General features: G+C 55.8%; 1 protein-coding gene and 1 long non-coding RNA gene across 2 annotated transcripts in view; one reads left to right on the top strand and one right to left on the bottom strand.

The window, feature by feature from the left end:
* ZMIZ1 (zinc finger MIZ-type containing 1) overlaps positions 1-13031 on the bottom strand; it is a 50620-nt gene extending 37589 nt beyond the window's left edge. Inside the window, exons 1-2 of the mRNA XM_066349696.1 lie at positions 13009-13031; positions 3757-3901 (exon numbers count right to left, since the gene is read on the bottom strand). Coding sequence (XP_066205793.1) covers positions 3757-3809 — 53 coding nt within the window. The 5' untranslated portion in view covers positions 3810-3901; positions 13009-13031. The remainder of the gene's footprint in view (positions 1-3756; positions 3902-13008) is intronic.
* LOC136381230 (uncharacterized) lies at positions 6653-11917 on the top strand. The gene is made up of 3 exons (XR_010747033.1): positions 6653-6881; positions 9305-9429; positions 10368-11917. It is a non-coding gene; the product is annotated as an uncharacterized lncRNA (long non-coding RNA).
* Positions 13032-14309: the final 1278 nt, after the last annotated feature.

The following is a 14309-nucleotide window of genomic DNA, read 5'->3' as shown; positions in this document are numbered from 1 at the left end:
AGAGAGAAGGAGGGCTGAGTTATTTCTTCTCTTGCACTTCTAACAGCCACTTTATTTGGGAGAAATAACGAATTCCGATTAAGGGCACTGTCAGACCCTAATGAATTTCCCTGATCCGCTATATTGGTCCTGTCGCCGGGCAAGGCTGTCGTGTTCCCCCTAATGAAACACAAGGCAGTGCGAGTCGGAGCTCCCGCCCTCTTTAATTTAGGGGGACCATTAACAGTGCTCTCCATCATCCCAATTACTGGGGCTGCTTCCTTTCCTCCCTGTGGTGAGACTTATAGAGGAACTTGTGCAGCTAACTGCATATTAGAAGGTTTTAAATTTTTTCAATAGGAAGAAGGAACTGACGAAGCAGGATTTATGAGTTCTTCAACCCCCCTTTTATTCATTGTTCTTTTTTAAAAAAATTTTCTGGGGGCAAGAAGAGGGGTTGATGACAACCTGAGCTTTCGGCAATGGCTGTGCGAAGAGCTAAAAACGAAAGTGCTGAAAGTGGTGTGAGCAGGGGAAGACGGACTGGCCTCTCTGTGTGAGCTGACCACGAATGACCACACTCGAGGCGGATGTCAACAGGCTGAGGTTGGGAGAGTAACGAGACCATGGGGCTCCCTGTGTGCCAGGCCTGGTGATGAGCATGTAGGTCCTGGGCTGCCCTTTTCCATGTCTACCAATGAGCAGACAGACACGGAGAGGCTGCGGAACTGCTCCAAAGTCACCCAGCCAGAATAGGGCAGAGCTGAAACTGAAAGCCCAGCAGCCTGTAGCCCGTCTCCAGGGCCTGTGCCCAGCCTCCTGCAGCAGCCCAGGAGCCCTCCTCTGGGGGTCCCATACCCCTCACCTGGAAGAAAAAGGATGGCACCCCTTGGCCTCAAGTCTTCCTTAACAATTTCCAGCTCTGATTGTAATCAAATTAAGAGTATAAACATGATTTACTAGGCTTTTAATGACCTTTGCAGCACTGATTTTCATATGGACAATGTACTAATTGCAGTTGGCTCTTTTAACCACTCATTAAGGATCTGGGAGTGAAAGAAATATTTGTTGGTGTCAAATATGGTCACTGCAGGGACTGGGGAAAAGGTCCTGCTGCCTGCTTGCAGGCCTGAGCCCCTTCCTGCACTGGGCTGGCTTCTGCAGGCCCCTTGTCCTGTGCAGGGCTGTGTTCCTCTGTGGTGGACAGGACAGTGCCCACCTACAGCTCTGTGGCCAGGCCCAAACAGGGAGTGAGTCCAAACACTGCTCTGCAAACCCTACAGCTCTATCTAAGCACGTGGGTACTCAGGATTCCTCCCGACTCCAGTTAACCTCGGGGACCCCTTGGGGCTCGGCTGCAGAGGCCTGACCCTTTCCTAACACATCCTCATGGTGCTGAGCACCACCTTGTGCCCAGGGGCTTGAAGGGTCATGGACTTCACCTGGAGACACAGGCCCCAACCCCCAGCCTGCTGCTAATGCCTCCACGGCCTGGAACGAATGTGACTACAATACCTGAGCTACAGGAAGCCAGCAGTCATACGGTTCCCGCAGAGCAGCCTGGGGGGCCAAGCTTCCAGGTGTTCCTTCCCCTCCCCATTTGCTTGTTCTCAGAGCCCTCAAACAGGATCTAAATCTTCAAACAGCCAGGCACCCCCAAGCACCAAATTCTGAACATCTCAGGGTCCCTAAGCTCACCCTGGCCCACCATCTCCCTGAAAAGGCAAACGAACTTGCTTACTCCAAGTCACTCAGTACAGCTGTGGAGGACGATGGTCAGAACGGCTTCTTCTCTGTGACGGTGCAGTTGACTCTTGAACAACATGGGCTTGAAACTGCACAGGGCCACTCACACATGGATCTTCAATGACCACGCAATTCAAACCTACATTACTCAAGCTGTCCTCTGAGCAGCCTCCTGACAGACAGCCTGGCCATCTCATCCTTCTGAACCTTGAGGCCAAGCCTGCCTACCACCCAACCCTAACCCTGCCTCGATCTCCAGCTCCTAATTTTGCCTGCGTCCTATTTCCCCAATGAGCAAGATCCAGCCCCTGAAACACAGACACCCTTTGTCTGTTTAATTAACCCCAAGACTAGCAGCCTTGTGCTTTTAGCTTAACTCATCCAAGACCATGCAAAGGGCTGTCCGTGGTCCGGATCCATGGTGCTCTGTAATCCACGTGGTCATGCCAAGTAGGTCCAAGGCAGGTGTCTAGTGGGGGCTGCTGGTCCTGGCCCACCGTCAGCAACCTCTTCTCCAAAATGACTTGGAGGAGAGAAGGTTGGGAAGGCCACGAAAGGTGGGATGAGGACAGGCAGGGTGGTTCCGGCAGGACAACAGAGAGTTGGGGCTAACAATGACAAGGCTAAGTGCAAAGCGTGTAACTAGGGCTTCATTCAGCCCCAGGTGGCACTCGGCAGCCTGGCAGCGTGTAACTAGGGCTTCATTCAGCCCCAGGTGGCACTCGGCAGCCTGGCAGGGGCTCAGACAGCGGAGACCTGTGGCCTGGAGCAAGAGGTGGACGGGAGATGGACGCCTGTTCTGTTCTCTAGAGCAGAGTTCTTACCCGAGGGTGAACCCCCACTCGACCCCCAAATATGTGAAAGCACTTTAACAATGCCTGGGACACCAGAACAATCAAGTGGCCAGGGACCGAGACATTCAAGGCTCTGCACCTTGAAAAATTACCCTCAAATCCAACAGTATGCCTCCAAGAAACACCCACAGAATGGGGCTCCTCTATGAAATGAGTTGCCCTGGGCCCAGCCAAGGATGCAGTGAGGCAGTGACCCTGCGGGGTGGTGGGCTTGCTGTCACACAGAGTGCTCTGACTGAGGCAGAGACCCATGTGTCGGGGCCGTTCTGCCCGGGCGGGGCTCTGGCTCTAGCAGCGTGAGGTCCTTCTTTGAGAGCCAATAGCCTCTAATTTGATTTATAAGGCATGGCCAATACCCCACTTCCAGTGGTGCCTCAACCGTGCGACCAGGTCTCCTGCAGTGAGGTCTGGGCTTCAGGTGCCGTGGTCAGGCTGGGTAAGGAGCTGCGCTCTGATTGCAAATGCCCCTCCGAGTCATCAGCAGGATCCACACAGGGGGGCACACAGCATGACGGGCCCTGTCGTTTCAGGGTCCGCCCACAGAGCACCAGAAGAAAGCATTCCCAGATCAGCAAGGGACTAGCGAGAGTTAACTGGAGCGCTCCAGGTCCCGGCCATGTGCTCTTTCTAAGGCCGATGCAGGCAGACCGGCCAGTTCCTTGGCACCTAGTGGTTTTGGACAATCCCATTCCTGCCCATGACCCTGAGCTTCTAGTGGCCCTGCCTCTGTGACAGCAAAGCTCCTCCTCGTAGAGCCTGGGCAGCCTCCCCATTTGGGAGTGGGAAGAGCAGCCCTGTGTCCTTCCCGAGCCCCTTACTGTCCGGGTATCTCTGGGTTAGCCCAAGAGGCTGCTCAGGAGAGAGGGAAGGTGCTGGGTTTGGAACTGCTGACTTTTCACCAGAAGTCTGGACCCAAAGAAGCGATAGCCCTTCCCCAAAGGGAAAAAGCAGTCAGGCTGGGTAAGACCAGCACTTCCAACCCGTCTGATGGACGGGGAGACAGTGCTCACTCACAAAGACTTACACATCTGCGTTTTGGAAGATGTAATATACCCATGACTACTCTGAGGCCCTCACCCCACTGATTGGTGTTTCTAAGATCTGTGGCCTGAGGGGTGGCTGCCCAGAGCCCACCCAAGCAGCCCCCGGCCCGGCCCTGGGGCCCGTGCCCACTCACCTGTGCGACAGAGTGGGTTTCATGGAGCTCATGGAGTTGAGGGGGGGCTGCATGGGGAGTTTCCCGGGGGGGTCGCTCTGGCGGCTCTTCTGATGTCGGAGCAGCAGCAGGCGGCCGAGCTCCTCACACCAGGAGGACAGCAGGGCTGCAAGGAAGGGGGGGAGGGTTAGCGGGCACCTTGGCCACCATACCCAGACATGCCCACCCCCATCACAAGTTCCCTGTGCTAACGACGCTGACTGTGCTCCCCACCTTTGGGTGACACCAGGAGAGTCACTAAGCCTGCTCAGGAGGCTTTGATGTTCTCACCTGTAAAATGAGACTAACCCCCCCCCCCCCCCCCCCCGGAAACGCTTGTTGCTGTAGGAGCAGGTTACAGGAGGGCTGATTTTGATGGCACAAAGGAGAGTCAATATGGTGGAGGGGACAGCGGAGATGATACCAAAAGGAGACCGGGGTACCAAACAAAGACCTCATGTAGGGCGAGTGTAGAAACTGCTGGCCGTCCCCAGACTTCTCAGTGATGCCAACCCCTAGACTGGACAAGCAGCTCAACGTGGCTTCTCCCCACAGTGGAGCCAAAATCACAAGGTTGAATCAGAATCCAGAGCCTTCCTGGATCCCAGGGACAAGCCCAGGAGTGCCTGCAGGATGCCCCCTAAACTCCTCCCCACAAAGGGCTCCCCTGAGCAAGTGTGCACACGGCTCTGGTCAGATCTGACCCTGGCCCTGCACAGCTGGGCCTGTGGCTTGAGAAGACAAAGACCTCTCAGGGTAGAGAGCCGCCCAGGGGTGGGGTTGGAGCTAAGCTAGAGTCCCCTGAGGGCACCAAAGGCAGAAACTCTTGCCAATCCTCCACATCCAGGCTTAGAGGGTCCTTAAAAACCAAGAGAAAAGCAGCTAGAATTAACAGGGCGCTGGGAAGAAAGGGCAGATTTTCTTTCATCCTTCAGTCTCAATGTGGCCACCAGGGGCCAAAAGCACCCTCAGAGCAGCGTGCCTGGCCAGCCTTTCTAAGCACAGGAGCGAGCCGAGGTTGGGGAGGGAGGAGTGAGTCGGAAGGCTAGGCTCTCACCAGCTTTCTGTGTGACCCTAAGGAGCTCACAGACTCTCTCTGGGCCTCAGTTTGCTTGCAGGGGAAGAGAAGTAATGTCTTTTGCCCTAATTTCCTCGCAGGGCTGTGGTAAGGGGCTGGCGGGGGAATTGCTGAAGACTGTGCGGAAGCTGAAAGAGGTGACCACACCCCAGCCAAAGCCCCACCCTCTGCCAGCACTGCAACCAGACTGATAGGACAGTTCTGCAAGCAGCCAAACAGACAGGCAGTCAGGAGCTTTCTGAACCCAGGACCGCTTCAGCCAGCTGCCTGGACACAGAGCCCACTTCCTCATCTAGAGCGTCTTCCACCTGAACGCTGTGCAACATGATTCTGTGTCCTTTCCCCAAATCTGTTTACATGATCCATCATGTCAGCGGTTATCCCCATTCTACAGATGAGAAGACTGAGGCTCAGGCAGGCAAAACCACTCGCTCACAGTAATCAGAACGGGCCATAGACACAGATGGTGCCCCTGTCCCAAGGCCTGGTGATAGAGTCTAACACTGGACCAGAATGTAGAGAAAGAGATGAAACTCCATCAGAAGGTAAAACCGAGTGGCATGGTCTGCAGCCCCTCCGACTGAATCACAGGCCTCACCCTTTACAATACGTTCAGCCAGCATGGGGGAAAGACACCCAGACGCACATGGCCGGGAGAGACTGGGCAGGGCTGCCACTTCAAACTGCTCAGATCCTGAGTGGTGGTCCCCCTCCGCAGGGATGGGACCCTTGGAGATGCAACCAGAGCCTGCCCCTGCCTGTGGCCCAGTAGGTTCTTTCCTGCCCCTCAATGAATAGGCAGGGGTCAGGAGATGGGTTTTAGGGCCAGCAGAAGAACCCCGTCCATCCAGTCCTGCAGTGAACTGCCTGGGAGAGAGGCGCCCACGTTCCCATGGGCTGGCGAGGGGCCCAAGGGCAAGAGAAGGGCAGTGGTTCTGACGGGGAATGGGCCAGGGTGGTGAGGGCTCCCAGTAGGGCTGCTGGCTATATCCACTTTGCTTGTGGGGTGCACAAAGACACCTGACAAGTTGGCATGTGGGGGGGGGGCGAGATCCAGCCTATGCTTCCCCCCAAGAGGGACTTGTTTCTCTCTCTGAGCTGAGGTGCCAATGGGCTGTGCCTTAAAAGATGTACTCCGCCCCTCGCTGTGGGCTCGCCCTTCCACACTGCACAGGGAGAGAAGTGCTGGAGAGACGCTCCCACACTGGCGTGTGCTTGCCCAGAAACCATGGCAAAATGCCCCCAGAGTGGGCGCCCAGCACACATCTGCTGCAGCTGGAGGGGGAGCAGCCTATTCAAAGAGGATGGAACAAACAGAAATGAGTTTCCAGATTGCTCCATTCTTCTCCCAGGCTCCTAGTTACTGCTTCTTGTGCGGGGGGCACTGGGCATCTGGAAACTCATTTGCACACCAAGCACGAGGAGCTGGATCGCAGCAATGTAGGGATGCTTGGCTGCCCACACAAAGGACAGCCCAGATGGTGCGCCTGCTGCCCGCACTGCCCCGCCCCCCGCCCCCGCTCCTCCTGAGGACCCCCACACCACGCGGGAGGGACGGGGCGTTCAGAGCTGTCCTCCAGCGTCACAGGCCACCCTCCTGCCTGGTCAAGGACAGCCCTCATCTTCCTATCACTACTGAAGCATCTTTCCTTAAAGGGAAGGAAATAAAGGGGGGTCAGTGGCCTAGCGGGGTCTAGAGCGCTGTGAGCAGATGGGCTGTGTGTATTAGGCAGCCAGTGCAGAAGACAGATGCCAGAGCAGTCACGTCCCTACAACTGAGAGGGACAGGATAGGGAGCAAGGAAGCACTTCCCTCACCCGCTCGGCCTGAGCACAGAGGCCATGCTGGCAGACACGCGGTGGGAGGATGCGCAGCAGACGGACCCAGTGCACGCTGTCATCACAGCTTAAACCAACACAGGCTGTTCCGAGGCAAATGCTAGTTAACGACAACATGTGGGAATCTGCAGCCAGAAAGGAAGGGAGTCTGGGCACTGTCAGAACGAGGACCGACCGACACACAGAGGCAGGTAGGGGGTTACACAAGCACAGAAACACAGCCCAGTGGGGTGGGTGTCTGGCTTTCTGGGTGTGTGCCTGCGTGTGTGCCCGGAGCTGGCTGTCTGTACATGGCTGAGTTGAGCGTGCCTGCTTTGATGAAGTAGGGTGCGCCTGCACGCCTCTTTGGTCCTGTGTGTCTTTGCTCTGGGCACTCGTTGGGGCTGGGTGTGAAAAGGGACCACTGAGCACAGGCTCTGGGACTGAGCAGGAGTACCAGGCATGAAGAGTTCTCGAATGGGGTGGGAGGGGTGGAAGGCCTGGCACAGTGGGCACAGGGCACGTCCAGCCACGCGTACAATTTCAGGGAGACACTAGCCACCCTAAGCTGTGCAGGTAGGGTCAGGAGTGTCCTTCCTCCTGCCTGGGGAGCCACTGGGGCCACCATTTGCCTCATCCTCTGAGCACCACTCACCCTGACAGTCCGGGTAGCACCACTTAGAACTACATGATCTCAGACAAACTACAGAAGCTCTCTCTGGGCTTCAGTTTCTTGATCTGTTAAATGGGCATAATTGTACGAATGCTAACTCTTCAGGATTATTCTGATGTTTAAGTGACACTACCACTCACAAAGTATTTAAAACAATGTCTGGTGTGTAGTAAGCATGGAGTCCTTGAAAGCACTGTGTGGGGTCTCTGGAAGCAGCGGGCACAAGGGCAACTGTGCCGCTCTTCACAGGCAGCAAAGTGCCACATGAGTGGGAAGAAGCCATCCCAGGCTCCTCCAGAAGGGGCCGAGGAAGCACTCGTGGACACCAGTGCCACACCGCCCAGGGGTGAGGAGGGGACAGAGGGCAGGCCGTGGGGAGCTGGTGCTAAGAACCCTGGCTCTGGAGTCCCACAGATGGGACTTAAAAGTTGTGTCCTGCCCCTCTCGCTCTGAGATTTCACAATGGCTGCTTCACCTTCATTCATAGACAGGGAGCTCCGGTTTCCCTGTCTATGAAATGGGCTTCACAGAAACTGCCTGCCTCAGCCAGCAGACCTGAGCTGTAAGTGACTGCTGTTGATCAACCGCAGAGGTAGCCAAGAAAGGAAGGGCAGGCAGGCAGAGACCAAAGGCCCCTGTGACCCACAGCAACCCCAGAAAAGCAGCCCCCAATCCCATTTCCACCCCTGCACCATGGAACACCAGGACGGCTGGTGAGGCACCAACTCTGCAACTAAACCTGTAAGACCCGAGCCCAGCTCTGTCTCCATCACCTCTATGACCCCTTCAGCAACTCTTCTAACCTCCCTGTGCCTCAGTTTCTTCATCTCTAAAATGGGGTGTTGGTCATTCTACTCCCCACTCCAAGTTTGTTAGGATGAGACGTTACATGATAAAGCACAGGAATGCCACCAGGTAAACAGCAGGCCCTGCATGTATGTTTGTTAAAATGACAATTAGCGCCATTGACCTTGGTGGGTAGATGAGTGACCACCAGGATAGTTACAGGGCCTTGGCATCTGTGTACTTCTGGCCACACAGCAGAGCAGAGACAAATGGATTGGGTAGGTGCAGCTCTGACATTCACAAGGAGGGTGGGGGTCTGAGTGTGTGTGAGCCCCAGGTCCCTGAGCAAGTGACTAGGACCACCTGCCCCTTCAGCTACAGGCTTTGCAGAGCTGCCTCTTCTGAGCCACCAAGGTGAACAGTGAGGGGCAGAGTGAGGACCACTCCGCAGCACTTGGAATGGGGGTGCAGTGGGGCAGGTTCCTTAGGATCCAGGACTAATGTCCAGCTATCTCACCTGGCACCATCTACAGCCCTGGCGTTTAGTAGCTGGGCGGGGGGCATAGGGGAAGCAGCAAGCCTGAGGGGTGAGTAGAAAGGAGAAGGGACTCTAGCTGGGGAGAAGACCAGATGGCTAGACTGCTCATGCTCCCGTTGCCTGCACTTATCTTTCTAGTTTATCCAGGAAGCCACAGGGGACACTGGAGTTTCCATTGCAGGTCTGCATGGACTTCAACAACTAAGGTCATTGGCCAGCAGCACGTGTCTGCTGTGTTGTGTTGTGATTATGTACTAGAGGTACATAAAGTAGTGTGTGACAAAGGGGGAGGGGTATCTTCCATTAATGGGGTCCAGTAGACATGTTTGGGGGTCCCTGCACCAGAGGACACCACCATGAAGGCACCATGAACTCCTCAGGACGCATGTCTCAGGGAGGCACCACGGGGGGCCAAGGTCTGACATTTGCTCCCCAAGAGCTGCCTGGCTACTCACCCCTGCAGCCAGCAGCCACTACAATGTCCTTTAGGGACAAGAAAAACAAAACAAAACAAAAACCAGCTGTAAGAGTAAGGCCAGTTCTGCAGCGGAGCCCTGGGGAGGCTTAGACCTGGCTTGTCTCAGATGTGCCCTCCTTGGGGACAGTGACTGGCCCTGCACTTGCCTCTGTATCGGCAGCTTCCGGCAAAGCAGATGCCCAGGACGGGCTGACCTGCTGGATGAACACTAGGGCAGCAGCCTTATCTGAGAGGCAGCGGGAGGAAGAGCCTGCATTCCCAACGTGGTCATCGCTGGGGCTCCAGGTAGGGGGGTGGGCTGGCATTTTCCAGACCAGCCTTTTAGCCAGCAGACAATTGGCAGATGGAGGGTGGGCGTAGGGGAGGCAGACGCTGGGGTCTGAAAGCTGGAGCATCAGAGGGGCAGCCAGCTTGCGGGGGACATGCGAGGGGCTCCCCTTCCTAAGCAGGACTCAGGGTGAAAAGGGGCCAGAAACCAGAGACGGCTGTGTGGCCACAGGAACAAAAGGCAATTTTTCCCTAGGCAAGCAGGGGGATGTATAACAGTGAATGGCCTGGAATGCTCATTCTTAGGAAGGCCTGGGCATCAGGAAGGGATTGGAGCAGCAGGGTGCCATCCAGGAGGAGGGGACAGGGACCTGGATGTAAGGGCTAAACAGGAGAATTATCAAGTGTGCTGGGGACGCCTCACGCAAATGAAATAAAAGCATATTAAGTATCAAAGAGCATCTCCGCTGCTAAAAGGCTGCTGGAGAACAGAGGAACTCTGTGGGTTTGCATGAGTGACAGTGGATACGAGCGAAAGGGAAGGAGGAGGGGCTTCTGAGCCTAGGCATGGACGGGACTTGCAGGGCCAGGCAGTGCCCTCTCAAGTCAAGCTTGGGGGGGCAGAGAGAGGTGGAATCCTGGGAGCAGGTAAGTGAGGTTCACTGTCAATGAAATAAACTAACAATACAATGTTTCAAATGCTTCCATACCATCAGCTTACATTTAAATCCATACAAGACCCTCCTCCCGTCTCTCTCCCACCCTCCCAGTACAGCTGCCTATGCTCACACGCAGCTGGTTCCCCCACAAGCCACCTCAGGAAGATGCTCTACCCTCAGATCATCATGCCTGATTGCCTGCAGTCTGTCCCTCCTGCTTCTTGCCTGTTCCAATCACCTTCTGCAGCTATGTCTGTTCTCTGAATTATGACAAGTGTGTCCTATCATTTATCTCAGTCTCCAAACCCGCCTCCCAGCAACCCACACTCCGAGAGACAGCCAGAGGAATTTTCCCACCAGCGCGTTCCGGTCACCCCTTTCCAGCCGTGTCCCTAGGGGCCGTGCAGGTGGACAACAGTGCTCAGCAGCCACCTGGGGCACAGCTGTGGTGTTCTATGGAGAGAGCAGGAGCCCCGAGGGCCATGATGGGATTCGAGGGGCTCACCTCTGCCACCCCAGCACCAGCACAATGTCAGGCACAGGCTATGCGAACACGTGACTGAGGGACTGGAATGAATCACAGCTGGATGACTCCAAGGACAGGAGAGTCGGACAGTCACCGGTCACCGTGCCTGCGACCTGCTGCCATGACCTCTAAACCTGCCAGCCGCTCCCGGTTCCCTGGGGGCAGTGACAGCCTCAGGTGCATCATCCTGAAAGGAACCCTGTCACAGATGCGTACAGAGATCAGAGCTGTCATCAAGTAAAATCGACAACCAACTCAGACGACACCTGTTTTGTAACATGCAGTTATTGGTGAACCATGCCGAATTTGGGAATGAAAGGTAAGCAGGTGACAGAAATATCATCAAGCTCATAAGTTTGTATAATGGGGAGACCAGATGCAGCCCTGGTTTCCCCTGCTCGTGGGCTGGCATCGTGTTCATGTTAATAACAGTGTCTGCCCACCGGCTCCCACCCAGGGCTCCCGGACACACTGCTGCTTCTCCACCTGCCTTCTGGGAGCAGGCCACATCCTCCTACCTTTTGACCTTCCTCTTTCATCCCCTGAACATGGAGTCCTGGGAGACTGTCCAGGGAAGCTTGGGGGTCAGGACAGTAGGAACTCCTACCTGCACCTGGACACCGGGGTTCCAAACTCCAGACCCATACAAATGAGGGGTGAGGGCGAAGGGGGAGGACGTGCGTGCGGGTTGAGATGACACAGGCCTGGGAGAGTCTCTCCATCTCATCTATAAAGCGAGGAGACAACAGAAGGAACCTCTGCTCTCAGTCCTGGTGTGAGGAGTCCTGAAGGAAAGTCCCAAGCTTTAAACCACATCTGAGAAATGGCTAGTTTCACGGCAAAGTCTCTAGGAAACTTGGAAGCTATAGAATGCTGACTCCCTCCTACCTCCAGAAGGCAGAGTGGCCAAGGACACAGACTCTGGAGCCAGACTGCCTGGGTTTAAATCCCAGCTCAATCACTTAGTAGCTGTGTGACCTCTGGTGAGTTATTTAGCCTCTCTGTGCTTTGGTTTCTTTTTTGTAAAATGGGGATGATAAATATTATCTACCTCCTAAATTGTCATGAGGATTAAACAGGCTAATACACATAATATGCTACTACAATGCCTGACACATAAAAAGGATTATATAGGAATAAATTCTCAGTCAGTTAGCTCAGTCCATTAGAGTGTTGTCCCAAAACAACAAGGATGTGGGTTCGATCCCCTGTCAAGGCACACACAGGAAGCAACCAATGAATGTACAAGTAAGTGGAACAAAATAAATGCTTCCCTTTCTCTCTCTGTCTCTTAAAAAAAAATCAATCAATAATAAAAAATTAGTCATTTTGTTGTTATTGAACACACCTATCCCTTTAGGAATAAAAGGCTTCTCTATCTTCCATCTATGCTGTTGCTCAAATAAAATACAATTTCTTTCGGCCATCTTTGAGAGGATCACGATGTTTCCGGGCCTCCGGCCCAGCCTTGCACCACCTCCTTCACAGTGGGCAGGCTGTGTGCCCCCATGATCCCGCTGTACCCACACCCAAGTTTTCCTGGCAGACACTCTGTCCTGAGTGGACCCCAGGCCCCCACAGAACTGAGCCCTGAGCTGTTCATTTGACTCAGCTCTCAGGCCACGCAGGGCAGCAGGGGTGGCCTTCGCAGCAGTCCTCTCCATTCTGGGCCAGCAGAGTGGCCACCAACAAGAGGCATGTCACTGAGAGGCCTGGCCCCTCCTCAGCCTGCATCCCCTGGGTGTCCAGCAGGACGTGGGCCTGGGACCAGAGACAAGGACAGGACTCTGCTCTCACCCCTCTGCGTCCAGCAGGAATGGGTGGCCCGACCCTCCCCCTCCCCTCAGAACAGAGCTATCTACAGGGCTGTCACTTAGCTGTCCTCCGCTGCAGGCCCATCTCCGTGGGGTGTTCCCCAGAAATGGAAAAAGGGCCCCCTCCCTGCCAGTTCTCTTGGGTCATCTCCTCCCAGGAGGAAACTGCACCAGCTGCACATGACCATGAAGAGGGTGCAGGGCAGTGACTTGGGGCCTTTGGGCCAGGGACAGCAGCTCTGGCCTCAGGGAACCGTATGCCTGCCCTGTCATACCACTGACCCGCTGGGGCAGCCTGGGACTGCAGGGACAGCAGCTCTGGCCTCAGGGAACCGTATGCCTGCCCTGTCATACCACTGACCCGCTGGGGCAGCCTGGGACCGCATGTGCATCTCTGTGAAATGGAGGGCACCTCCACTATGGGCAGTGAGGACCTAGTAGAATCACATGGGCACACAGACAGCCCTTTAGTCTTTCTAGCTGCCTGGCACCCTCCGCTTCATTGGAGCCCCACAAATACCCAGTGAGGGACAGGCCAAGGACGAGGCTGTCTGTGTTTCATGAGGCAGAAATTGAAGCCCGAGATGGAGGGACTCACCCGTAATTACACCATAGGACAGAGGCTCTGCTGCTGGTCTCGAATGGTTTCCTTTTCACCCCCACAAATCTGTGATGTCACACATCTGAGAGCAGGCACGTTCCCAAGATGGCTCTGAACCTCCTGCCCACCTTCCACTCCCACAAGAAGGCGCCACCCCAGCTTCTCGTCCTAGTATGCCACCGGACAACTTCCTGTGGACCTCGGGCAACTTCCTCCTCTCCCTGGGCCGTATGGAAGAGAGCAAGTAGGTGCTGGGCTCTCTCGAGTCTGACGGTCTGTCCATCACAGTGGCCACGTGAGGGTCTGGCCTCTTGGTGCGGTCACGCCTCCCAGAGCTAAGGTCAGCCCCAGCCCCTTCTCAGTCCCTCAGGTTTGAGTGAGCTGCCCATCCTCGCACCTGGCCTGGACACTCCTCCCAACCAGGACGGGCTGTAGATGAAAGGGGCTCCAGCGATCACACCTTGCCCAGGTGCCCGTGTACTAAGGCCACGAGCCCAGAGCAGGGAGTCTCGTCTGCTGAGGCCTGACGGCTGGGCTGTGCAGGGCCCAGGGGTGACGAGGGCTGGAGGGGAGAACACTGCAGTCTAGCTGCGGGGACTACCAAGGGCTCCAGGAAATGGCTTTTCTGGAGGGTTGCAGTTGGACTTGAGGACCCTGACAACTGACCCTCAGAACAGAAAAACAGAGCTGTTTTCCTGGGGGAAATCCTGCTCTCTGGCACAACGGCTCTATCATTGCACTGCAGTAGCATGCCGTCCCGAGCTTCAACTGCTTCTGGTTTTTCTAGACCATTCATTCTCACACTCTGCTCCCTGCTCTGTCATCTCTCATCGCTGTGCAGGTATGAAAGTCAGAGCAGGGAGGAATCATCTACCGGCCCTCTGGCTGTTGAGTGACCCTGTCCCTCTCCCGCCTGCCTCCCACCCCAGCTGCACATGCTCAGGGCCCCACATGCAGGGAAGACTGACCAGGTTGATGGTGGGGCCGGCCCAGAATGCCCCTGGAGCCTCGTGGCCCACCCCGCCCCGCCCCGCCCCGCCCCACTGGGCCCTACCTGCTTCCCAGTGGCTGGCAGGTCCAGACATCTGAGGCCCTGAGGTCCAGCCCAGCCTCACTGGGCCCTACCTGCTTCCCAGTGGCTGGCAGGTCCAGACATCTGAGGCCCTGAGGTCCAGTCCAGCCTCACTGGGCCCTACCTGCTTCCCAGTGGCTGGCAGGTCCAGACATCTGAGGCCCTGAGGTCCAGCCCAGCCTCACTGGGCCCTACCTGCTTCCCAGTGGTGGGCAGGTCCAGACAT

This window comes from Saccopteryx leptura, chromosome 9 (genome assembly GCF_036850995.1).
Source record: "Saccopteryx leptura isolate mSacLep1 chromosome 9, mSacLep1_pri_phased_curated, whole genome shotgun sequence".
Taxonomy (NCBI): domain Eukaryota; kingdom Metazoa; phylum Chordata; class Mammalia; order Chiroptera; family Emballonuridae; genus Saccopteryx; species Saccopteryx leptura.
This window is presented reverse-complemented; position numbering and strand designations above follow the sequence as displayed.